Here is a 24,661-nt window from a genome sequence, read left to right as displayed (position 1 = left end):
ACATGCCCTACTCCTACAGGGGCTGAGCTAGGACCAGGAGGCAGAGACCTCCCAGCCAGTCTGAGCAAGGTGGCTCCCTGTTCTCACTCCCTCTCTCATGCACTCTGCGGCAGGTACGCACCCAGACACCTGAGGTGGCCTTGTCCTGGATGTGAGCCCTGCACTACCCCTCCACACTGTCCCAGACAGCAGGAAGGAACCACCTACACTGCGTCCATTTCCAGAGATGGTCCCGGTCTCATGCAGCTCAGTGTCCTGGTTTCCTTGGGCAAAATGAGAACATCCTCTGACATCTTTCTCCCGCCTTGGGTGAAACCTACCTGGAGACTAAGTTCAGATCCAGGCTCCACTGTCGAACCTTGGGCAAGTCAGTAACTTCTCTGAACCTGTAAAGTTAGTATAGCATACTTGTTCTGATGCCTTGCACAGTTATTATGAAAACCAGAAGTGCTCAGTCAGTCCTCTGTCCCACTGTACCTTCCTGTGTCGGCCCCCATGCTTAGGTGGCTTCCTTCCTTCCCCGTGTCCTTGTCTGAGTCTCCGGCCTTAGTCTCCATTTTCCTGTGAACATTCCTATTGCCTGTTCCTCAGCCTATACTTATAGCCAGCCCGAAGCCCATCTCAGCCTCCTTCCCTCCTTATATAACTTCCTGCCCTACCCCTTGCTCCCATTTCATAAATCATCTCCCCCTCTGAACCTACTTCTTAAATCACTCCTCCCCCACATCCCAGCCCCCAGTGTAGTCTCCTCCAGGACCATACACTCCCCTTCCGCATCCTTGTACCTTCAGCCCTAAGTCCTTACTCTCCACTCCAGTGCTCCAATCTGGTATCTTCCTTCCTCCCCCACACCCCTGTCCTTAGATGGTGTAGATGCCCCTTTCATCTTAGGACTCTGCAGTTGTGTTCCCCAGGCTCAGGTCCCCCATTCTGAGGCTCCATCCCTTCCTCTCCCCCTAGGGATCTTGGATCCCCATGGGTGGGGCATTGGGACATGGGTTCCCCCAAGTCCTCAAAGGTGAGGGCAAGTAGGCCCCTGAGGGGAAGCTCCCTCAACCCGCCCCTCCTCATTTCCCTCATTCTCGCTCCCCTCCTTTACTGCCGCATCCCCCTTCTACCCGCTTCCCAGCTCCTCCTCCTTGCCCTCTTTCTGCTCCTACCCCTGTCCCTGCAGTAACCTCTGAGGCCAGAAGCCCCCAGCCTCCTGAGCAGGAAGGTCTCTTTTGGGGCAGGAAGCCTCCAAGTCTCTAATTCTCCCGTGGAACACACACAAAAAAACACTTATTGTAAAAGAAGCTGCTCTGTGTCTTTCTCCTTGCCTCCTGGGGCCTCCACTTGGGTTGGGGAACAGGGACGTCTGGAGGAGATGTTATAAGAGAGCCTGGGAAAGCTAGTTTCTGGGGGGCCCATTGTCTTAGGGAGTGGGAAACCCCTCCATCAGCAGCACATGGGTGCCAGTTGGGTTCATTATCTGTACTTTTCCCTTCTTGACCTCAGGAGCTTAGGGCTGAGTCAAGGAAGTAGGTAGCTCAGACTGGGTGAGCGGCTATTTGTGCTGATGGGTAAGCTGGGCCTCCCAAAAGATCTTGAATCTTGAGACTCTCTAACCCTGGGTGGCAGACACACTCATACCAGGGCCTGCCATGCCCAGGGCTTGGGCCCTTCTGCTCCCTCTATTGTAGGCAGCCAGGCCTGCTGAACTGGAACTGAGGGCAGTCAGAGCTGGCAGTGTGAGGCTTTTTGAGTGAGGGTTTGGAAAAGGTTCCTGGGACCTTTTCCCAGGACAGTCAAGGGCCTGGCAGTGGCCAGGGATGGCAATCAGGAACATAAAGCCTCATGTGTGAATGGAGTCCCACCCAGGGGAGAGGCTGATGGTTGGAGGCTTTGGGGAAGGTTTGCACTACTTTGAAAAAGGCCAGCTTGAGGTGGGTGATAGTGAAGGAAGGCTAAAGGAAGGAGGGGCTTCTCAGGAGTTGTGGTGGAGGGTTCTTCACTCAGCCCAGCCTGTTGCTGGCTGCTCCTTTCAGGGTTTGTCTCCCCCTCCCTTATAGTCACCTCTCCCTGGCATTTCCTGGCTCCTGACTGTTGGCAACCATCACACACTCACAGCTCTGGCTTCCCGCTCCTCCCTTTGGCTCAGCCCCACCTGTGTCTCTGGCTTACTAGCAAGACCCTGGCTCTGGGTGGTCAGCTCTCCAGGAGTTAGAAGGCCTCCCTTCTAACAGGGTTGACAGGCTGCTCTTTGTCCAACTTTTGTGGTCACTAGGTACCACTCACCCAGCCCCATTATTGCACCTCCACCCTGAGCCAGCCACTGTCTTTCCCCAAAGTAAAGGTCCCCAGGGTCCTTTTAATATGTGTTCCCTCACTGGGAGGTGCTCATTTCTTGGTCCCTCCTGACAGGCGAAGGTCCTGCAGCCAGGGCTCTGCTCTCTGGGAGATGCTGGTGATTTTGCATTTTTCCACTGGTTCTCTGTCTCTGAGCACTCACCACTGCCATGACACCTGATGAGTGAGACCCAGCCTGGCCCAGAGCTCCCTGGTGGTCCCTGCATGTGCTGGCCTCAGGCAGGGCTGCAGCAGGTGTCTGGCCTTTATCCTTCTGCCCTCCCTCCCTTTGCAGGGCATGGGGTTCCCAAAGGGCTGGACACCGGCCATGACCGCATCCTGCCTTTGGGAGTGCTGAAGTGGTCACCCCAGAGACCTATGGGTACAGAGGAAGAGGCATGGCCTATGGTTGTAGAGTTGATGGCCAGCACCAAGTGCCTGGTTCAGGGGCTGAGTTGGGGCTGAAATCTACCCCCTAGGCCCTCCAGGCTTTCCCTGGGAGAAGAGGGACTTTTTCTTTACCTAGACGGTGGTCTCTGCCTGCCTCATCCTGGGGGCTGCTTCTGCCCAGAAGGCTAGGTCTTTCTGACCTCACAGAGGCACTCACTATCCAGGCTGCCAGCCCTGGCTGGGGAGGCAAGGAGTCCATGGGCATCTGGCAGCTTCCCTGCTTGCTTGGGGAGAGCTTCAGGGGCCCCTAGGAGAGCCCCCTCTAATTGGAAATGGCTGAGGGGCTGAGGGGGAGACAAGCTCCGGGCCCCTTGTTGAACCTTGTCAGGGCCATTTGTCTGGGAAGTGGCAGATTGAAAGCTGATTTCCAGTGGATTCTCCCATGCAGAACAGACTCCCTTGATTACCCAGAGACAGGGAAGAGCTCTGGGGAGGAGGTGGGCAGGGCAGACACTGGGGCCAAGGGCTATGGGGGATCAATCCCAGGGTCCCAGGTAGAAGAGGCAGCTCTTGAGCTGAAGGAGCTGCAGGGTGTTCAAGGAGGGATGGCAAGTGGGTAGGAGTGTCTGCAGGAGGGAACTAGGCCCTCAGAGTCCACCTCAGCCTGACGTGCTGACGTACCTCCTTCTCCCTTACCCAGACATGCTGAGTGGCAGTGCCTCAGGTCAAGAAGGGCTCAGGGGAGAAGAGCAAGGGCTCTGGGTGTTTAAAGCATGTGGATTTAGGGGCATTATAAGAATACATTAATTACAGCTATATTAGCTTTGAAGTAATAAACAGAGTATAGGCAGCTATGATGGGGCATCAGTGGGGATGTCAACCTCAGGAGGGGTCCTACCTGTTCCCACTCCTTCGGCAGACTCCGGGCCTCACTCTAGCCAAGCTGTCTGAGAACAGGGATGGGGGTGGCGATGATGACGATGGTGAAGGGCCCAATAGTCAGCAAGAGCACAGCCTCTGTGTGTCCAGCTGTGCATTAAGAGAGAACCACCCTCAGAAGTAGAGGCTCCTGTTCCTAAGGCACTGACACAGGTGAATCCATTAGCATGCAAGAGTTAAAAACCATCTATCTATGATAAGCACAGAAAGCTGTCAGGGGTCGGGAGGTTGGGCAAATAGGGTCATTCCAAGGACCAGAAAATCTGATGATACCTGGAGGCCAACTGTTCCCATTCACAGAGGGCTCTGCTATTTACAAAGGCATTTCAGAGCTCCTATGACTCTCACAAAGGAAATTGTGTAGGCGAGTGAAGGCAGACAGGAAATTGAGGCTCAGAGGGGGTGAGTGGCCTACCTGGGGCCACACAGCAAATAATTAATATGCTGTTACCCGTTTAACACTAGGTTTGTGCTGCACCGTCCCACACTGAAGGACCTCAGCCCCCTGCAACACCCTCTGTGCCTGAGTGTATTCTGAGTTTCCAGGGAGGGGTTTGAATATTGGGTCAGAGACTACCAGTAGCATCTGTAGTTTTCTTAGTTTCTAATCTGCACCCTCCCCTGGGTAGTCCAGTTCACTGTGAGGACTGATGAGGTTTTGCACAAGTAAACAGTAAGGCGCACAAAAGGCAGTTTGAGTAGGTAGGAAACACATGCATGGCTAAGCAGGGGAGCCGAGGGGTGGGAGTTCCTGGAAGGCAAGGGGACGTGTACTGCATGGGTGTGAGTTTCGAGGGGGTAAGTTCAGTGATGAGGGGGCATTTTTGTGTGACAGGAGCATTAAAGCCAAGTGGAGGTTTTCAGACACCAGAGGACCATATGGGTGGGTTGCCCCATGCCAGAGCAGATCTGAAGAGAAGCAGTGAGAGCTGTCCTTGAACGAGGTCACGAGGGTCCAGCTGGGGATTCAACTCCCTGGGAAATGGAGAGGAAAGTTCTAGTAGGTGATGGGCTGTGAGGGCACCGGGGTAGATGGTCCTAGATCTTATGTGACTGAGAGGGGAGGGGCCTGTTTTGGGTGGTTGACAAATCAATAGGTGGACCTATTGATTTTGGGTGACCATGGAGTTTCTGGGTGGAGCTGTTCTGGAGGCCTCGGGCTCAGGAGGGAGCACAGGAGTAGATTTCTGCATTCCCCATTAATTGCAGGGGCCACAAAGTTCAGACAATGCCAGATCAACATGGGGCTTGGAACCTGTACCCTGTTTTGTGTACATAAAGTTCCAAAGTGCTCTTAGTCAGGGTTGGGGAGGGGAGCTCCTCAAGATAACAGTGGGAGATGGGGACTGTCCTGGGGGGTCTGGGGCAGGAGCTGAAAGGGGTCAGAGCTCTGTAGCCTAGAAAGTTGAAGGTGGAAGTGGAAATGATGAGCAAGTACAAAATCAGGAAGAATGTGGTAGTGGTGAGAATAGATTTGTCCACAATAGACAAGGGGGCAACTTTGAAACTTGTGTGATATAAATTTAGAGCAGTTAAAAGCCTGTGCTATTTTATACCGAGAATAATAAACTTACTCATTCAGCACACACTCCTAGGCCAGATGGTGGGTGCTCTGGACAATGTAGGGTGAATGAAACAGCTTATCATTGAGTTTTTTAGACAGGAACATGGCAATGGTACAGAAAGAAGCATACCCCAAACCTGGTGCTGAGGCTCTGAAAGGGGCCCAGGATGCCAGAGGAATCTGGAGATGGGCCTCCGAGGCTGCTCCTGCCTGGGCTGATTGGGGAGGTTGCAGGGAGAGGTGGATTTATAGTTTGGTGGCTGTTGAATAGTACAGGGAGAAAGTATTAATAGTTATTCAAAGGCCTTAAACAAATTCCAAACTAACAAAGCCATACATAGTTATAGGAAGAATTAGAATACTGATTTAAAAACTTCCTGGGGTAAACTTCCTGGGGTATAGCAAATTGGGAAGCCATGCTGACCCTGTAGTCTGGCCATCATATATATATATATATATAATAAAGATTTATATATATATATAATAAAGATTTTATTCATTTTTAGAGAGAGAGGAAGGGAAGAAGAAACAAAGGGAGAGAAACATCAATGTGAGGGAGAAACATTGATCAGTTGCTTCTCCTATGCACCCTGACTGTACATGCCCTTACTGGGATAGAGCATGCAACCCAGCCATGCGCCCTGACCAGGAATTAAACTGGTGACCTTCTGCTTTGTGGGACAACACCCAACTAACTTAGCCATACTAGTTAGAGCTCCTATTTTCTTCTCATAGCCTTGTTGGACATTTGAGTTTCTTTCTTTGCTCAGCTTCCTAGTTGAGCTTCCCTGACTCTGGAGAGTAACTTTGGGAAAGACAGCCTCACCTACTCTGCCTCATCCTTTGTGTATGCCATTGCCACCAGAATCTTGGACTAGGAAAGGTCTGAAGCTCTTCACCCAGGATGCTGTTCAGGGCAGCATTTCCTTGTCCCTTCCAGGAGTGAGTTAAAGTCTTGGGCACAGAAGGGGTTGTCTGTCTGGAATCTGGGGGGTGCAGCAGAGCCTTTAGCTTAGGGCTTCCGCTTAGACAGTAAGCAGGGAAGAATAGCAGAAGTGGGGAAAAGGATGAGTAGGTGGCATCTTGGGACCTGAAAAAGATGAGAGATTCCAAAGGATGAAGGGCAGCCTGGTGAGATGGAGAGGGGCCAGGACTCTTGGAGCTTGTGGGTGTGCCCTGAGAGATGACTATCATAGAGATGGTTAAGGACAGATTGAATGGCACCAAAATGGAATAAGTGATATAAATCCAGGAATAAAGACAAGAGAGAGCTGATGTCCAGAGTCCATCCCAATAAGTATCCTGGTTTTCATTTGTGTCCTAGAGCCCACTACATGGCTGCCATGGCCTCGTCCATCTCCCTGCTTTTACTCTCACTGCCCCTTCAGTATGAGCACAGTTGGGATCGTGGTATTTTGCTGGACATTCTTAACTGCTTCTCAGTGAAGGCCAGAGCTAGCATCATGTTGCTAGCTTTCCCTCTGCTCCCACTCACCTCTCAGTGTTTAGCTGCACCCCAAGCATTTCTCTGGGCTTCTGTTCATACCATTCCCTCAGCTAGAACACTTTTCTTTCCTCTACTCTCCAAACCCTCCCTTGTGCTAAAAGTAGAAGCCAACTTTAGGTTGTGCCTGAATTCCAATTTATCAGTTGGTTGAACTAGGAAAGTATTTAACCCTCAGAAACTCAGTTCATGTGTAGAACAGAAATATTAATGTCAACCTTACAGAATTAAATAAAAGAAAGCATGTGGAAGAATTTTCATTATTCATTTTCTTCAGAAATGCTCCCTGAGCACCTGCTCTGGGTCAGGCTGAATCGAGCAGGAATGTTCTTTCCTCTCATGGAGACTCTGCTCTCAGAGGGGGCAAAGGCACCCCATTGGTCATGGCACCCACAATCATTGAGTTACAGTCCCAGTGGGGCAAATGTGGGAATCTGGCAGGTGGCCAGTAAGTGCCATGTCTCCCCACCCCTATTCATTCTTTGTGATTCAGTTAGGGACATGATCATACACTGCCTATATATGCCTTTTGATTGTTTGACTTGTCTACTTTTATAACTTAAAAAGCCCAATATAATTTATAATGCCTAAATTCAAAAAACTTCTTTTTAAAGAAGAAGAGCCCTGGCTGGTGTAGCTCAGTGGATTGAGCGCGGGCCTGTGAACCACACGATCATAGTTCGAATGCCCAGTCAGGGCACATACCTGGGTTGCAGGCCAGTTCCAGCAGGGGACTCATGAGAGGCAACCATACATCGATGTTTCTCTCCTTCTCTCCTTCCCTTCCTCTCTAAAGATAAATAAATAAAATCTTTAAAAAAAAAGAAGAAGAAGAAAGATAATACTTTCTCTTTGAAGTTTTCCTCAACAAGAAGGGCAGAGGGGTTGTTCCCTCCCTTTCTCTCCACTGTTCCTCTGCACTTTGCCTCCCACTCTCCCCACTTGAGGGCTTCAACTATCCCCACATTGGGGATGAGGAGCCCAATGAGGGGTGGTGGCTCATTGGTCTTTGATCCTCAGGGCTAGCATGGTCCTGGCAATCACAAGTACTGTTGTGGGAGGGAAGCCTGAACAGGTGGGCTGCAGAGCTGAGAAGTAGTTTTCCCATGGGTGCAAAAAGGCAGGAGCCTGAGGACCATGGTTGCCTTTAGGTGAGATACAAAGGGGCTTCTGAGGTGCAAGTGGAGGAGTGGCCATCAGAGGCCAAAAGGGCAGAGTGGCCCTTTGCTCAAGGGAGGAACGAGTGGAGAAGGCAGCTCTGCTGCCCGGCCTGGATTTCCTCTGAGTCCTGCCACCCTTGGCTTTGGGTTGACCAGAGCCCACAAGTGCACTATCTCCCTGATCCGCCTCTATCTACAACTCAGGGATGTCTCCACCTCCATTCTTGGCAGCCTTTCCAGCTCATCCTCTCTGCTTCCACCATGCTGAATTAGAACAAACCTAAGTCAGAGGCAAGAAGATTAGGCAAAACAACCCTGACTGATGTGGCTCAGTGGATTGAGTAATGGACTTCAAACCAAGGGGTTGCTGGTTCGATTCCCAGTCAGGGCACATGCCTGGGTTGCGGGCCAGGTCTCTAGTAGGGGGTGCTCAAGTGGCAACCACACATTGATGTTTCTCTCCCTCTCTTTCTCTCTTTAAAAATAAATAAGTAAATAAATAAACAAACAAATAAAGTCTTTTTAAAAAAGAAAAGAAAACAAAGATTAGGTAAAACAAATATAACTGCTGGCTTACAAACAACCAAGCAATCTTTTCCATTTTTCTCATCAATTTAGAATTCAAAAAATCTTAGACATATTTGCACCTTCCACCTCAACTGTATTAATCAACCATTGATGATGCTCTTCCCCTAATGTTTTGATGGTGGTCTGCAAAACCAAAGATCCAGAACTGTTGATGTGGGTGACATATCTTCACTGATTGTTCACTCCCCATCTATACTGGGCTCCAGTCCTGGTCCACCCCTTGGCCTCTCCCTGAGAAGTTTTCAAAACCATGTGAAAATGGCATCTGGGACAGTGGAGGGTGCTGCTATTATGACTGCCTCCATGATCCCCTCTTCCAGTGGTCAAGGAGGGAGGTGAAAAAGATGTAGTTCCATGGCATCTTTGGGGAAGAGAAAGGGACTGTTAAGAGGGACAAAAAGCCACATGCACTGCCCTCTCAGGAAAATACCCTATAAACCATCTGTAGAATCTCTAATAACCCCTAGGTTTATGGCATTATAGTCACAAAGGTTCTTTCTATACTGGATCTTATCAATCTCATAGGTAGGGTGAAGAGGAACCAGGGACTACAGTCCCCTTTTACAAAGGAAAAGAGGGTCCTACATGTGCAGTCACATGTTTTAAGTGGCACAGAGGAGATGGAAGAAGCCCTCTGGTCCAAGGGCTCGGACCCTGCACTCTTACTATTAGACAACTGTAGCCCACTGAGTGAGTTGCAGGACCCAGGGTACAGGAGGAGCTCACCTGGGCAGGTTGTGAAGACCACAGGATGGTCAGGCAGAGGTGGGAGTGTAGCAGGGTGAGTGGCTTACCTTAGTATAAGTGTGTCTGGAGACAAAGGACAGGGAGTAAATTATGTATGGTATTGTGCTTTAGCTCTCCTACTGCCCCTGGTCCAGTGGAAACTGCTAGGATAAAGGGGAGTTTCAGATATAAAGGAAAACTAAGTATCAGCCGGATGATAGAAGGTGAGTGAATGGGCTTCAAGTCACAGAGCATGAGGAGCAAAAGGAATGTGCATGGGTATTAGTGTGAGTACAATTGTCTGCTCAAATTTATGTTAGAGCACCCAAGTAAATGAACATGTCCCAGTGTGCTCAGGAAGGAATGTGCAAGCAGAAATATATACATATTTCTACACAACCATACAGCTTTGTCAAAGCTCATAGCCATACTACTAGCAATTCAACTTGTCAGTTGCAGCCAACCCCTCCCCCCAAATAATCTAGTGACATATTGTCCTTTAGACAAACAATAGTATTCTACAGAGGAGACAAAGGTCTAGATCAAACCGTCCAAAAGCTGTCCAAATCTACAGGTTCCCCTGACACTTCCTATATATCCCTGAAAAGTAAAGCCTTTTACTTTTCTGATGAGCTGCAGCTATCTCTCAGCCAGGCTGAGACAGACTGCCCCTAAACTCAATGACAAATTCACAGACCACAGCATTATCTCTGATTCTTCTTAATCCACAGAATCACCTTCATCCTCCTTTACTGAGAATGTGTCCACATCAAGTTCCAGTGAAGTCTTTTTTAAAATATATTTTACTGACTATGCTATTACAGTTGTTCTAATTTTCCCTCTTTGCTCCCCTCTGCCTGGTACCCACATCCCTCCAGCAACACCCCCCTAGCTCATATTTATGGGTAGTGCATGTAAGTTCTTTGGCTTCTCCATTTCCTATGCTATTCTTAAAATCCCCTTGTCTATTTTGTCCCTACCAATTATGCTCCTTAAATCCTGCACCTTTTTCCCCATTCTTCACCTTCCAAGCTGATAAGCCTCCAAATGATCTCCATAACTATGATTCTGTTCCTTTGCCATGTTTGTTTTTTAGATTCAGTTGTAGATAGTTGTGAATTTGTTGCTTTTTTAAATGTTCATGGTTTTGATCTTTTTTCTTAAGTAAGTTCCTTTAACATTTCCTGTAATAAGGGGTTGGTGGTGATGAACTCCCTAGCTTTTCCTTGCCTGAGAAGCACTTTATTTTCCCTTCCATTCTAAATGATAGCTTTGCTGAATAGAGTAATCTAGGTTGTAGGTCCTTGACTTTCATGACTTTGAATACTTCTCTTGAGCCCCTTCTTGCCTGCAAAGCTTCTTTTGAGAAATCAGCTGACCGTCTTATGGGAACTTCTTTGTAGATAATTCTCTGCTTTTCTTTTGCTGCTTTTAAGATTCTCTATTTATCTTTAACCTTTGGCATTTTAACTGATGTGTCTTCATGTAGTCCTCTTTAGGTCCAACTTGTATGGCACTCTCTGTGCTTCCTGGACTTGTATGTCTGTTTCCTTTGCCAAATTAGGAAAGTTTCTTTCATTATTTTGCAAATCAGTTTTCAATTTCTTGCTCTTCATCTTCTCCTTCTGGCACAATCCCCTATAATTTGGATGTTGGCACATTTGGAGATGACCCAGAGGTTCCTATGCTTATCCTTATTTTTTAAAAATCTTGTTTCTTCTTTTTGTTCTGGTTGAATGTTTATCTCTTCATTATTTTTCAAATTGTTGGTTTAGATCTCCATTTCCTTCCTTTCTCTCTTCGTTTTCTGTGGATTACTCTTATTTCACTCAGTATAAACCTCATTCATTCATTCATGCTGTACTTAAGGAGTTTTCTGAGCATCCTAATAACCAGTGTTTCGAATTCTGCAACTGATAAGTTGGCTATCTCTGTTTTATTTAGTTCTTTTTCTGGGATTTTGTTCTGTTCTTTCATTTGGGCTATATTTGCTCATTTTTTCAATTTAGTAGCCTTCCTGTGTTTTTTTCTCTATATGTTAGGTAGAGCTGCTTTTATTTCCTGTCTTAGTAGTGTGGCCTATGTTGAAAGGCATCTGTAAACTGTGTGGGGCAGAGCCTTAGATAATTGTCATTGCAGGGTACCTGCTTTACTGCTTTGTGGCTATGTGGGGAGGGCTCAGAGAGTGGGTGATGCTGCCGCCTGACTTCTGGCAGTTCACCCAGCACTTGCCCAATTTCCAATCACTTCACCCCCTTTCCTGCATGCGGCTGGCACTCTTCCAGCTGCTGCCCTGCTGGCAAACTCTGGAGTGGGTAGGTTTGTGTATGTTCTAAGACTGTGTTAGCCCTTTAAGTGGTGAAAATCCAGCAGTTTCTTCTGCTGCCCCAACGCCCAATGGTTTTTACAGTCAGAGGTAACAGGGATCTCTCTTCCCAGGACTAGAATCCCATGCTGTGCTGTCTGGCCTGGTGGTGTGATGACGGGGTGGTGGGCTGGAATTGCTCACACTGAACCTATCCCTCCCGATTGTTCTGCTGCTCCCACCACTGCCTTTCTGTGCCCACAACCTCTCCACCTGTCTTTGTGACTTCTCCCCTCTTACCTGTCTGGATGAATGTGGCTTCTTTAAATCTTTGGTTGTCAGACTTCCATACAGCTTGCTATTGTGATGGTTCTGGGTGTTATTAATTTTGAGATCTGGTTGTAATTCTATGATTGTGAGGAGGTGAAGAATGTCTACCTATGCCTCCATCTTCACTGGAAGTTTCCAGTGGATTCTTGACCTCTTCTGGTGGTGAAGTACCATCAGCCACATATAGTCCTGTGGAATCCACAGTCTATTCCTACAATACAAGTTCTTCTCCCTCAAATCCAACATATTTTCTACTAATTCCCCGACCACTGGATGCAGTGCCATAACTCACCCTGAATTACCCTCTGTCTTCACAACTACGCTTGATCTTTCCAAGTGAACCCTTTCCTCTGGAATCTTGCATACCAAAGATGATAGAAATGCTACATCCCCTTCAAGCCCTGGTCGTGTATTTACTCTCAGTGCTGTCTCAGCATGAAAAATAAAAATTCTCATGGACAGATCCACTGTCTTTATAGGCATTCCTGATTCATCAAAACATACTGCTATCCTGGACTGCACCATTGCCATTACATCAAGCCCAGGTGAACTCCACCAATTTCGGTGCATTAACAACATCTTTTTCTCTAGGGTCCAACTTCACAACCACCTCAAAAGTGTCCAACATTTTCTACCTACTCTTATTGCAGAATGGACAATGAAAGTCCTGCATTCCCACCAAGCCCCAGTGAGCTCTCTACCTGCACTGTGGTCTCCAAAGACTATGGTCTCCAGTGGTCAGGTAATAGACATGACTCTCAGAGGAGCCAACTGACTTCAACCATGTTTCTGATGTGTATGAAGCCACGGTATCTTCTGAGGTTTCTCATACAAAAGGCATTGGAAGTTCTGCAGCCACATCAAACCCTGAAGAGTCACCTACAAGTCCAGCTGTCTCAGAATCAACTGCCACAGCAGCCACCCAGGATTTCACAGACCACACAATCACCTCTGATTTCTCTAAACCCAGACACATCAACAACCACTTCTGCCAGTGATGATGGAAGCCCTGGGTCCACATTAAGTCCTATTGAATCCTTTATTACTTCTGCTGGTAATGGACAGACAAATGTCCATTGGACACCTAACCACATATTTTTAAATATTTTATTTATCCTTAGAGGGGAAGGGAAGGAGAGAGGGAGAGAAATATCAATGTATGGTTGCCTCCTGTGTGTCCCCTGCTGGGAACTAGCCTGCAATCCAGGCATATGCCTTGACTGGGGATCGAACCATGGTTGCTTTGTTCCCAGGCCCGTGCTCAATCCGCTGAGCTACACCAGCCAGGGCTTCCAACCACATATTTTTATCAAGGACCCACTTTCTATACAACAGGCTCAGATGTGTCCAGACCAACTTTTTCTACCTACTCTTTCTTCCTATAGCACAGACAATGCAAGTTCTGCTTCTCCATCTAGTCCCAGTGAGCTCTCTACCTGCACTGTGGTCTCCAAAGAAACAGACATGGCTCTCACAGAGGAGTCAACTGTCTGCACTACTGTTTATGATTCATCAAAATCATTTCCTCTGAAACCTCCTTTATAAAATCTAAAGGATCTTGCACAGATAGGTATCAGGAAACAACACAGCCTTTACTGTGGAATCCACTGTCTAAAGAATTCACTCTTCCCAGAGTCATCTAACAGTTCCATGTGATATCTTCTGTACTAGTTGGTTTACAAACCATTATTTTCCATCTGATTCTTGTGATTTAATTTTCACCACAGTGGTCTCTGGGCAAACATCCCCAACCCTTCTTGAAGCATCCACTGTCTATACAATCATATTTGATTTCCTCACCCAGCTTTCAGCTGTCACCTTCTCTACCACTGTTAATGGAAGTCCTGTTTCCATATCAAGCTCTGGCCAAACAGACAGTTTTCATGGACAAGATAACTGTCTACATCACCATTTCTGATTTGTAGTTATACAGCTTTTGTTGATACTTCCTCTACCACTTTGAGTGGTGGTCCTGAATCCTTGTCAGGTTCTGCCTTATTGCCTTCCATGACCACGAAGCCTTCACTGAGACATTCAGTGGCTTTATCACTACTATTTATCTCTCCAACACAACTGATTTATCCAATGCCTCTGGCATCACAGCAGATTTTAGTCCATTATTCTTATAAAGCCCATCTATTCTTCTATTTCCCCAGTCACCTCTGGACAAATATTCACCGCCTTGGGTGAGGATTTCACTCTCTTTTTCACCAGCAGTGATTCTGTCAAGTCATCTATTTCTACTTTCATTGCTTCTGCCACAGACAGTGCTAGTCCTGTCTCCCCATCAGTTGTCAATTCTTCTTCTACAAGTCGAGCCATCTCTGGACTAACAGCCACCACCTTCAGTGGAGGATCTATAATCTTCCAAATCAGCCTACAGCCACCAAACATAACAGTGTCATCTGACAGCTCCTGAACCACAGTCCCTGATACCTCTTCTTCAGCTTCAACTATTCCAGGCTTATGCTCCAAGCCAGTTCCTGACCCTTCTTCAGCCATTAAAACATCTGGTTTTTCTCCTCTTCTATCTCCACTTCACACTTCTACTTATCCTCCCTTCCCTGAATTCAGTGCCACTTCAACTCTCCATTCCCTAGCACCTTCACAACTGTAATGATGACCCACTCTCCAACTATGACACCAAGTGAGTCTCTCTGTATTTCACTCTGTGGACCTCTCCTGTACACCTTTCTTCACCAGCTAATCACCTTAGACTTTTTTTGTGGTCTTGTTTCACCCTTTCCACATTTTCTTGCTGCCAGTGCACATTGTCCCTACAATCGGATATTACTCTGTTTTGATTGATAGGCTCTTGTTTTCTTCAGTCATCCTCTTTCATCTCTTGTTTCATTATGCCTGTTGTCACTTCTCTTCTCCCCACTATCTCCTGGGGATTGAGGTGGCAACTGAGGGGTCTTGGTTGCTGTATGATCATCTGGCTCCATGTCCCTCTTTCAGTGCAATTCCTGAATGATGGGACTTGGAACAGGAGCCAGTGTTTTTGTCCCTTGGGCTCCCATGGTGATTGCTTTGCATTTTACCCCATCCACAGAGCAGTGCCAGAGTGGGACTACCTGGAATGGAAAAGAGTATGTCTGTCCCCAAGGCCAACTTAGTTACCAGAGCCTACACCTTTTGGATTTCTTCTTCTTAGAAAGAAGAGACCTTTTCTGAGACCTGTAGATTGCTTCCCAGCTCCTTAACTATTTAAAATGGGAGGACAGCACTGGAAGGATCATCTATTACCACAGCTTCACTCTGTAGGAAGAGGAGAAAATGTGACTTTTACCTAGGCCAAAACACAGGTAGAACACAGACTTTCTGCTTCCCTTTTCAGTGCCATTTTCACTAGCTCACATGCCCTTCTCATCAGGTTGTTTCTATTTCAGTCCTTTCTGGAACCTACCACTTAGTTTTCTCTGGGTTGTGATCCTGGCCACTATTCAGAGACAAGGGGAAGAATTTTAGTGACTCCTACCTGTTTCTTGAATTTTCATCTTCTCTTCAACCCATTTTTTCTGCCTCCCTGAGACCAACAGGTGGAGAATTAACCAATTTCAGGAGACATTACTGAAAGATGAATTTCTCATGCATAATGTGGCCTGTTCCCACAGAAATCCCAGAAAAAAATCAATGCCATGTTAAGTGTTACAGTGAAAGTGACTTCACAGAACAGAAAAACATATCCTTTCAGTCATACTGGGACTTCACTCAGCTGTTCAAGAGCAGGGGAAGGCCAGATTTCCAATGTGGATGTCTGATGTGAGAGGAGATGCAGGAGTTCATCCTGATTTACTGTTAAGGGTTTCTCAGCTCCTGAATCCCTTTAGTCTACCCACATCCTGGGAGGGGTCTTTGGAGAGCTTCCTTCTTTGAATCGTACCCAACCCACATCCTGGTAGAGAGAGTGTCTCTGTGCCTTCCCGTCTTTCTTTCCTATGGGCTAATATATGGGATCCCTAGGGGAAGAGGCCCTGGGGGTGCCTCCAAAATATGGAACAATGGCTGCTTCCTGCTCCAGACTTGTATATGCTCGCTGCCTCTTTTTTTTCCTCAGATGAATAAATCTTACATGGGCAATGACTTCCCCCAGTTCAGAAGTGTGATCATTAGGAAACTGCTGTGAGTATGTGTGAGGGGTGGATTTATAGACTGTGGGAAACCCCCTCTCTTCCCTTCTTCCTCCTATCTGGAATGGTCAGAGTATCAGTACCTGGCTGGACCAGAGGGGCCCCAGTCCTGAGGCAACACCTGAGGTCTCTGAGACTATTCATTCATTCATTCATCATTCATCTAGTCAACAAACTTGTATTGAAAATTTACTCTGTTCTTGGTGCTGGGAACATAGTGGTCCTGGTCTTCATGAAGCTTAGAGTGGCAGAACACAGACAGCAAAGAGGCTGTGCAACCTGGTTAGAGTTATGGTAAGGGACACCCAAGGTGCAATTGGAGAGGTCCTGGAGGCAAGCTTGGTGAGGTGGAGGGAAATCTTCCTGGAAGAAGTGACAACTAGGTTTGAAAGAGGAGGAGGAATAGGCCAGGTAGAGGGTAAGGAGGGGGAGGCTGTTACAGCTGGAGAAGCAATGATGAGGAGCCCAGAGGTGAGAGAGAGAGGGGAGCAGATTCCAGGAATATGAAAAACTGGCTGCCTGAGGGCAAAGGAGTCATGGTGGGAGAGGTGGTTGGAAAGATGACCCCTACCAAGTTATTTAGACTTCAAGAATCAGCAGTTATGGCCCATGTGGGATAGTATTTGATTTGCACTGCAGACTACAGCCTGGCTGCTGGAATGAGAATGGTGGAGGGATGACATGATGGTGGCCTGGACCAGACGTATGTCAATGCAGAAAAAAAGTAGTCTGGTATGAAGGGTTTTTACAGGGCAGGACCAGCAGATCATAAGGATTTGATGGGTGGGAGAAGGATAAATGAAACCAGATTTCTGGGGTGCTGAAAGTATGCTGTCCCTTTGCTGAGGTGAGAAACATAAGGAAGAGTAGGATGGAAGAAGATGGTAAATTTGGTGTAGGCCATGTCAGGTTTTAGGTGCCAGGGTCCAGCTATGCAGAGGGATTGGGTGATGCAGCAGCCAGCAGTCAAACATGTGATAGGAAGAGTTTGAGTGGAAACACCAGTGTTTGCATCCCTGGAAGCCCTGGGAGTAGATCAGATGGCCCACAGATGGCCCCAGCACAGAAGTGGCAATATCCCAGGAAAGAAGCACAGGGAGCACCAGCACCTAAGGGAAAGGTATGAGAAAGAGATCTCCCTAAGGAGAGCAGAAAGAAGCAGAAAAAGGGTTGGAAGGGTTCCCTGAGGTTGTCATGTCCCAGCAGCTGGGGGAGGAAAAGGTTTCAGGAAGAAGAGAGATTCACACTGTCAAGAGCCCTGGGTTTCATGGCTCAGGGTCCTCCAACTCTCCCCTCTCCTCCCACTTTGGCACTGTTAGCACTATTGTCTCCATCTCTGTTTTGGCCCAGGATATTTTTGATTCAAGTCCTCCTGGGTCCTGCCCCTGACTTGTCTGTCACAGTGCCTGTGAGCCATGGCCGATCTTGTCTCAAGATCTCTTCCCTTAGCAGCATTGCTGGCCACCTAACAAGAAGCTTCTATGTTGGAATCCTATGTTTCTAAAGTGACTTCATGTTTCTTCATTTCCATAAGCTCATTTATTTGGTTTTCAAAACATAATTCAAGAGCCTCTATTTTTAATTTTGTAATTTAAAATATTTTTTTTGTGGTAAAACACCCATAACATAAAATTTGCCATTAACCACTTTAAGTTTATAGCTCAGTGGCACTAAATACGTGGTGGCACCAGGCATTGCTCGGCAGCCACTGGCACCTTCTGTCTTCAGGATGCTCCATCTTTCCAAACTGGAACTCTGTATGCCAGAAATATGAGCTACATATTCCCCCTCACCCCATCTCTGGCAACCTTCTCTCCACTTTTTCTTTCCATAAATTTGACTACTCTAGGTACCTCACATTAGTATTCACATAAATACTCATAGCGTATTTGTCCTTTTGTGACTGACTGGCTTACTTCATTTAGCATAATTTCCTCAAGGTTTATCCATGTTGGAGCAGGTGTCAGAATTTCCTTCCTTTTTAAGGCTGAATAACATACTTGTAGACCTATGCATACAGACCACATTTTACTTATCCGGGTATCCATCAGTGGACACTTGTGTTGCTTCCATGTTTTAGCTACTGCAAGTAATGTTGTTCTGAACGTAGTTGTACAGATATCTCTTTGAGTGCTTGCTTTCAATTCTTTTCAGTAAATATCCAGAGGTGGAATAGCTAGGTTATACAATAGATCTATTCTTAATTTTTTGAGAGTCCCTCATACTGGTTTTTGTAGCAGCTACACCATTTTACATTCTCAGCAATAGTGCACAAGGGTTCAATTTCTCCACATCTTTGCCCAGGAGCTTCCAGTTTTAGGAATGAATTTGGCCTGTTGGCATTTCCTGTGATCACTGATATTTTGGGATCTTAGATCGTTTTGCTCTACAGGCTTCCTCTAGGTTATTAACTGCTGGAGGGAAGAGTCTTCAGTTTGTCCTGCCTTTGAGTCATAAGACTGATTGTCTCTCTCCACCCCTCTTGCTTCTTGGGCCTCTCTTTCTGGGAAATATGGGATGACTGATGAACCACCAGCTCCTGGTTCTAGCCATGGCAGTGTCATGGTGAAACCTGGCATTGTCTTAGAGAACACTTCATAAGTGCCCACTCTGATGTCCTGGAAGACATTTTACACTTCAGAGTTTCAGGAACTGTTTGCAAACATCACTAAGATTGTAAACGCCAAGATTTATGAATGAGACCAAGAAGCTATCCAGTAATTCTGAAGAGTGCAAAGGTAGGCCCAGCTTTTCCCTTTGGCATCGTTGGTGGGGAAAGGATGAGAGGGGATCCCTTGGGGAGGTCTCAGCCTCATCACCTGCTTCATCCCCTATCTCTCCTCTCTTCTGGAACTTCAGATCCCTAAAGGCATCTAGGAGCCAGGCCCAGGTGCCTTCCCAGACTCTATAGTGTTCCCAGCAGCCTCTCCCTGTCCCATAATGAGGTTGTCAACAGCCTTGATGTCCCCATTTGAGTTTGCTCACAGGCCCAGCTGCATCTAGGGTTGGGCCAAAACCCTAGTAGTCTTGTTACAGCATGGAGGGCATAGTAGAAAAGAAAGAGGAGGCTGGCTACCCCAGGGGGCAGAGGGCAGCATCTCTGTTTTGCTTTTTTCTGCCACTCTTGGCAGACTCCTCAATCCTGTGCTTTGATGAGGAGCTCACCACTATGAATGAGACTTTGAAGCTGGGCTTTGGAGTAGTGGGTGTGGGGAGGGCATAGTGTGGGCAGTAAACATGGGGGCTATGGCCATGTTAATGAGGCTGACTTTTGCTGTCTACCCCTCACCCCCAGAACAATGCACTCAGAAGTCAGTGAAAGACTATGCCTACATCTACTATATGGATGAGGTGAATGGGAAGCTGGCCTGAGTGATTGACTGCACCTGTGGATGAAATAGAAACTTAACTGTCACCAGGACAAGTGCCAGCTGCAGAGAAGTGGCCTCTGGTGCCTGCGAGTGTCCAGCCCCTCTTAGCCCTGTGCCCACCCTCTTGGCTGGTAGAGCCACACCCTTGCCCACAGTCACCTGAGAGGGCGAGATGGGGGTGGGCAGGGCTCAAAAGGCACCACCTCACCCATCCCCTGCATCCTTTTTATTGCTACCTGAGACTCCCAGCCCCACCAGAGAGAGGGGGAAGCACAGATTACAGACCTGAGCATCCTAGGACTGAGCAAGTTCTTTTCTGAGAAGGTTTTTAGTTATTTCCAAGTCTATATATATGTCTATATCTATCATTCATTCTTTTGTTATCCCAGCCACGGACCTATTATTACATCAAGCAAGAAGTTCAGGAGACTATAAACTAAAGTACAAAAACCATAACATAAGAGGCTTGTCATGGTGCCAGCTACTTAGAGATTAGATGGGAGGAGGCACCCATCACTCTCAGATTCTGAATTCCTGCTTTGCACTCCTCGGTTCCCACCATCCCCTCACTGCCACTTAGCCTTGGGGAGTCAGGGAGGCTACCCAGCACTTGTTTTCAAAGTGAGAGTTGGTTTCCTGGACTTAGAAATTGATTTTTTTCTTTTCCTTTTCTTTTTCACATCCTAAAAGAAATGGATTTTTTCTTTTGGGATGTGAAAGATGTTGGTGGGCTAGCCTGAGCTTGCAGGTGTGTCCCCAGATATCCAACCTCAAGCACACACTGGTACTGGGCAGAAGCCTGTGAACTGAGTGCCAGCAAAAGCCTAGTATGCAGGAGTGCGGGGGCCGTGCTGGTACTACTGGTGGTCATGGTGGTTGGTCTGACTGTCTTCTCTGGCTGATTCCAGAAGAAACTGCACAGGTGAGCTTCTGGGCCTGGGTCTAATGAGGAGCCCACATTTGAAATATCTCAGCTCTGCTTCTTTTAGCTCAGCAACTGGACGTCAGCCAAGGCTGACAGGGTCCAGCCCCTCCCACCTCTGGGTGCAGCACAGAGCAGCCTGCTGGTCTAATAGGGTGTATCCCTTTGGCAGAGAAATGGAAACTAACACTTATGTACTGAAACTGGATAATGTAATGAAATGATGTGGCATTTGTAATCACCTTGGCTGCCACAGAGTCCAGGACACTGGAATGCTGGGAATGGTCACACTAGGACACTGAGAATGTGCTGTCTGATGTCACTTGGCCCAGCTGCAAAATGAATAAGATTTATTTGAGAAAGTTGCCATGAAATGCCACTCAGCACAAGCCTTGAAGGCTGGCAGTTGGCAAAGGGAGCCACTCTGACACTAGCCCTGTGCCCCCACCTCACAGATCAGGAAACTGAGGCCCACTGAGAAGAGTGGAGGCAGGGCAGGCCATGATGATGTTCCCAGGCAAGCTTTTTGTTTTGGACAGCTTCTCCCTGACTCAGGGCTTGGCCATAGTCAGACCCTTCTGGAAGCTGATAGTCAGGGCCTCCTGAGCCCCCTCTTTCACTTCTCTGTCAGCAGCTGCTCACAGTGTTTCTGTTAGCAGACAAGAGTATAATGTGCTCAAGAGTGGCAAAGAAAAGCCATCCTTGGCAGTTTCAAGAACATAGACATCTGGGAAGGTACCTCTCATCTGGGGCAAAGTGGGGTGAGCAAAGCTGGAGGGTTAAAAGCTGGGAAGTCATCTCAGCCAGAACTGGTGTGGTTGTGGGTAACATTTGTCCTGCCAGCTCGTCCCACATTGGCTTTGACATCCAGCTGCTGTACAGCATCCTGACCTGGAGCTCCCACGAGCAGCCCCTAATGACCTCCAGTCTTTTCTCAGCCCCTCCAGCTGGTGTGCAGTCTCCCCCCACCATTTCCTTCTTCCACGCCTTTCAGCTACTGCACCATTGTCTGAAAGGTTCCCCTCGCCCAAGTCTCTGCACCCCCAATCCCGCTCTGTTTCCAAGATCAGGTTCAGACATTGCCTCTCTGTGTATTCAGCCTTCTCTGGCTCCCAGAGTCCCTAGCAGCCCCAGGCCCAGATGCTGTGGAAAACTATCATGTCATGGCTGTCCACCCCAATTCCCACCTCTGAGCAAGTCCTGCCTCCCCAGTTCTGAAAACACTATGGAGGGGAAGGAGGGAGGGCTGGGGGCTGGTTCCTGCTCCCAGAGAATACCCCAAGTGAGGGCAGCAGACATACACAGTGCAAGGGATGATAGGATTATGTCCAGAAGTCTGCCTGACCCAGTCTGGGCAGAGGGTGCTGCCTGAACCTCTGATTCACTGAGGACTTAGAGCATTGCTACCTATGAGCTGGTGTTTAAGCTGTGTGCTGCCTGCTTCCAGTGAGGAGCAAGGCCTTACCACAGTGAGAAGGGACAGGGTGTTCCAGGCAGGGGGTACTGCTTTAAAAAAGGCATGGAGGTGAGAAAGAGTGTGGCCTGCACTGAGACTGTAGGCAGGTCCGTGGACATGAGGTTTGCAGAACCAGGTCATGGAGGGCTTCGTGGGCCACAGTTAGAATACCTATTGCAGGAATTAAAGGAAGATGTGCATTTTGAGCAGTTTACTCAGGTGCATTTAAGGAGACAGCACTAAAGTGGGAAGACTAAGGGAGCGGCTTCCCAGTAATACAAACAAGGGACAATGAAGCTGAGCAAAGGCAGTGAGGACCGGGAAGAGTGAACAGCAGATGAAAGAGTTCAGATCCCAGTGAGAGGGGCAGGGCTTGTTGCTTACAGGTTTGGGGAAGGAGAAAGCCTGGTTGTGGGGTGTGGGGGTCCACTGCCTTAGGCAGGAACAAGAGGGAGAAGCAGCAGGGGGTGCATGCTGAGTGAGGTCTGACTGGGGCTGACAGAGGATGAGGTGGGCAGAATGTGGGCATGGGAAGGGAGGGAGGCACATACAGGGCCCTGGAGATGAGTTGAAGAAGGCCAAGAGGAGTGGTCGGGAGGGTTCTTTCAGCCTGTGGCAGAGGAGGAAGTTACCTAAAAGACTGGGGAAGTGGGTGCTGAACCCATGGCAACTTGAATGAGTAGATTCAGGGCACAGCTGGTTTCTGCCTGCATATTACCATCACTGAGTGTGTACTGGTGACCCTGAGCAGTCCCTTCCCCCCACTGCACTCTGACCCCAGTCACTCCTGTGCCCACACTCATTATGGCCATGACTTCTGACCTCAAGACATATCAGGTGCTGCTGCTCTGGTTCCCTCTGTTCCTGCATCACCCTGGGACAACTCCCCAGGCTCCAGAGTTATCAAGACCCACCTCACAGATAAGCTACAAGGGTAGAAGGATAGATGGGCCATGGGCTATGCAGTTTAGGGCAGATTTGGACTATTTCTTTTTTCACAGATTTTATTTACTTATTTTTAGAGAGATAGTAAGGGAGGGAGAAAGGGAGAGAGAGAAAGAAACATTGATGTGAGAGAGAAACAGATCAGTTGCCTCTCGACTGGGGACCTGTAACCCAGGCATGTATCCCTACTGGGAATCGAACTAGTGACCTTCTGTTTTTCAGAATGATGCCCAACCAAATGAGCCACACCAATCAGGGGAGGACTCTTTCTTTCACTAGATAAAAATCTCCCCTCTGTGTCTCTCCAGCCTCTTCCAACCCACTCTCACCCCAGTCATTCTCCACACAGATCAGAATTTGAAGAACAAATTCAGCCTTAAAACCACCCATAGCCACTTCTGGCCCTCCCTAAAGAATGTGGACCCCACCACAGCTAGGAGCTGCTCCCATTTCCCCACTCCTGCCCCCTGCCACCCTGAGGCTTCCAGAGAAGGGTAGGGCACATTTGTTCCAGAAGCGGTCCTCTGGCCTCACCTCCTCTCACTGACCCTCCAGCTGCACCTTTAGAGGCCCAGTGAGGTGACAGCTGATCAGTGAGTGGGGCAAGGACTCCCAACCCTCACACAAGGCGGTGAGCTCAGAGCCGACAGGCTGGGCCCTGACCCCTACTGTGAGCCCCTCTCAGCTCACAGGAGTCCCAAGGTTGCCCAGACACCACTGAATCCTTGTTTGTTCTATCTACAGTGACTCCTCACTTTGGAATTTCCCTACCAATAAAAAAAGTCTAAAGAGCAGAGTGTGGTGTGTTCCTTCCTCTCCTGCGGTGGCCTCTGGAAAGGCGCTCTGCCAGGGGAGAGCGCCCCTCCCAGGGTCGGGTGCCGAGTCCAGACGTGGGGTGCTTTTATCCCCTTCTTGTGCTGACATATGGAATACAGAGCCCCTCACTTTCTCCAGGCTGGGCAGGACCAGGCTCACCTCTGCTTGGGGTCCCTGTGGCAGGTGAAGCTACAGTCAGGTTCTGGTAAAAGAAGGGAGCACTCAGGGAGTCAGGAGTGAGAGCAAAGGAGTGAGCACTTAGTTCTGCTGACCTTGAGGGGGTGCCCAGGTCATTCCAGATGGCCATGGGGCCCATGTCCACAGTGAACCTATACCTCCCTAGGATAACAGACCCCAAACTCTCAGTCATCCCAGGATGGTGTGGCCATGACCAGCACTCTGTGTCCTGGGGGCTAGGGAGGGTTACCCACAGGAGCAGCAAAGAAGGCTTGGCAGAGGGGATGGAGTCAAACACAGGCCACCTTTCTTCTTCAGGCTCAGGTCCAGTCCCCTCTCATCCACCCCTCACCTCCCTTCAGGGGCCTCCTCAGTTCTCCCAGGTTGCTTCAGACCCAGATGCCTGCCTTTCTGTTGGGGTGTGTCCATATGTTGCCTACACAGGGAGGTGCTCCCCCTTCTCTGACCTTTGGCCTGTCATGTGTCAAACTCCCAGACTGACTCAGATATTCCCTGTTTCTCAGATCTCTAGTGTCTCAGGATCAAAGGGCTCTAGGGCCCATTTATTTCTAAGGTTCCTTGGCTGATCTTTAGTTCGCTTATTTCTAAGACAGCAGAGGACAGGTGCGCTACCCTCTGAGCTCCGATGTCAAGATTGGTGACAATGACAGCCTGCCTGCTGCCCCTTGCCCTCCTGCTCCTGTCTCACCTTGGTACTATTGATGGAGGTGAGTGACCCCCCAGCACCTGCCCCTCACAGCTCCAGCCCCACCAGAATCTCTGAGATCTGCCAAAGCCCTAAGGATGGCTGCTTCCTGAGGGCACAGGTGGGGGCTTTCTGCCTGGAGTGCAGCCTCAAGCCCCTTGTCTTCTCTTCTACCCTTCCCATTGAGATTTGGGGGAAGAGCAAGGGCTTTGGAACTTATTCAAGTTAGCCTCTCTTAGCCTCAGCTTTCTCTCCAGAAAATGAGAACACTGACTTGCTAGCACTAGAGGTTGGATGAAAT

At 48.3% G+C, this 24,661-nt stretch overlaps 1 protein-coding gene across 1 annotated transcript in view; it reads left to right on the top strand.

The window, feature by feature from the left end:
* The window catches only part of MUC3A (mucin 3A, cell surface associated), a 56,127-nt gene that overhangs the window by 18,760 nt on the left and 12,706 nt on the right, over positions 1 to 24,661 (top strand). Inside the window, 1 exon segment of the mRNA XM_053655337.1 lies at positions 114 to 151. Within this exon segment, the coding sequence (XP_053511312.1) occupies positions 114 to 151 (38 nt within the window).

The sequence above is a fragment of the Artibeus jamaicensis genome, unplaced genomic scaffold (genome assembly GCF_021234435.1).
Source record: "Artibeus jamaicensis isolate MK-2021 breed Jamaican fruit bat unplaced genomic scaffold, CSHL_Jam_final contig_956, whole genome shotgun sequence".
Classification (NCBI taxonomy): domain Eukaryota; kingdom Metazoa; phylum Chordata; class Mammalia; order Chiroptera; family Phyllostomidae; genus Artibeus; species Artibeus jamaicensis.
Note: the sequence above shows the minus strand (reverse complement) of the source record. Positions and strands in the feature narration are given on the sequence as shown.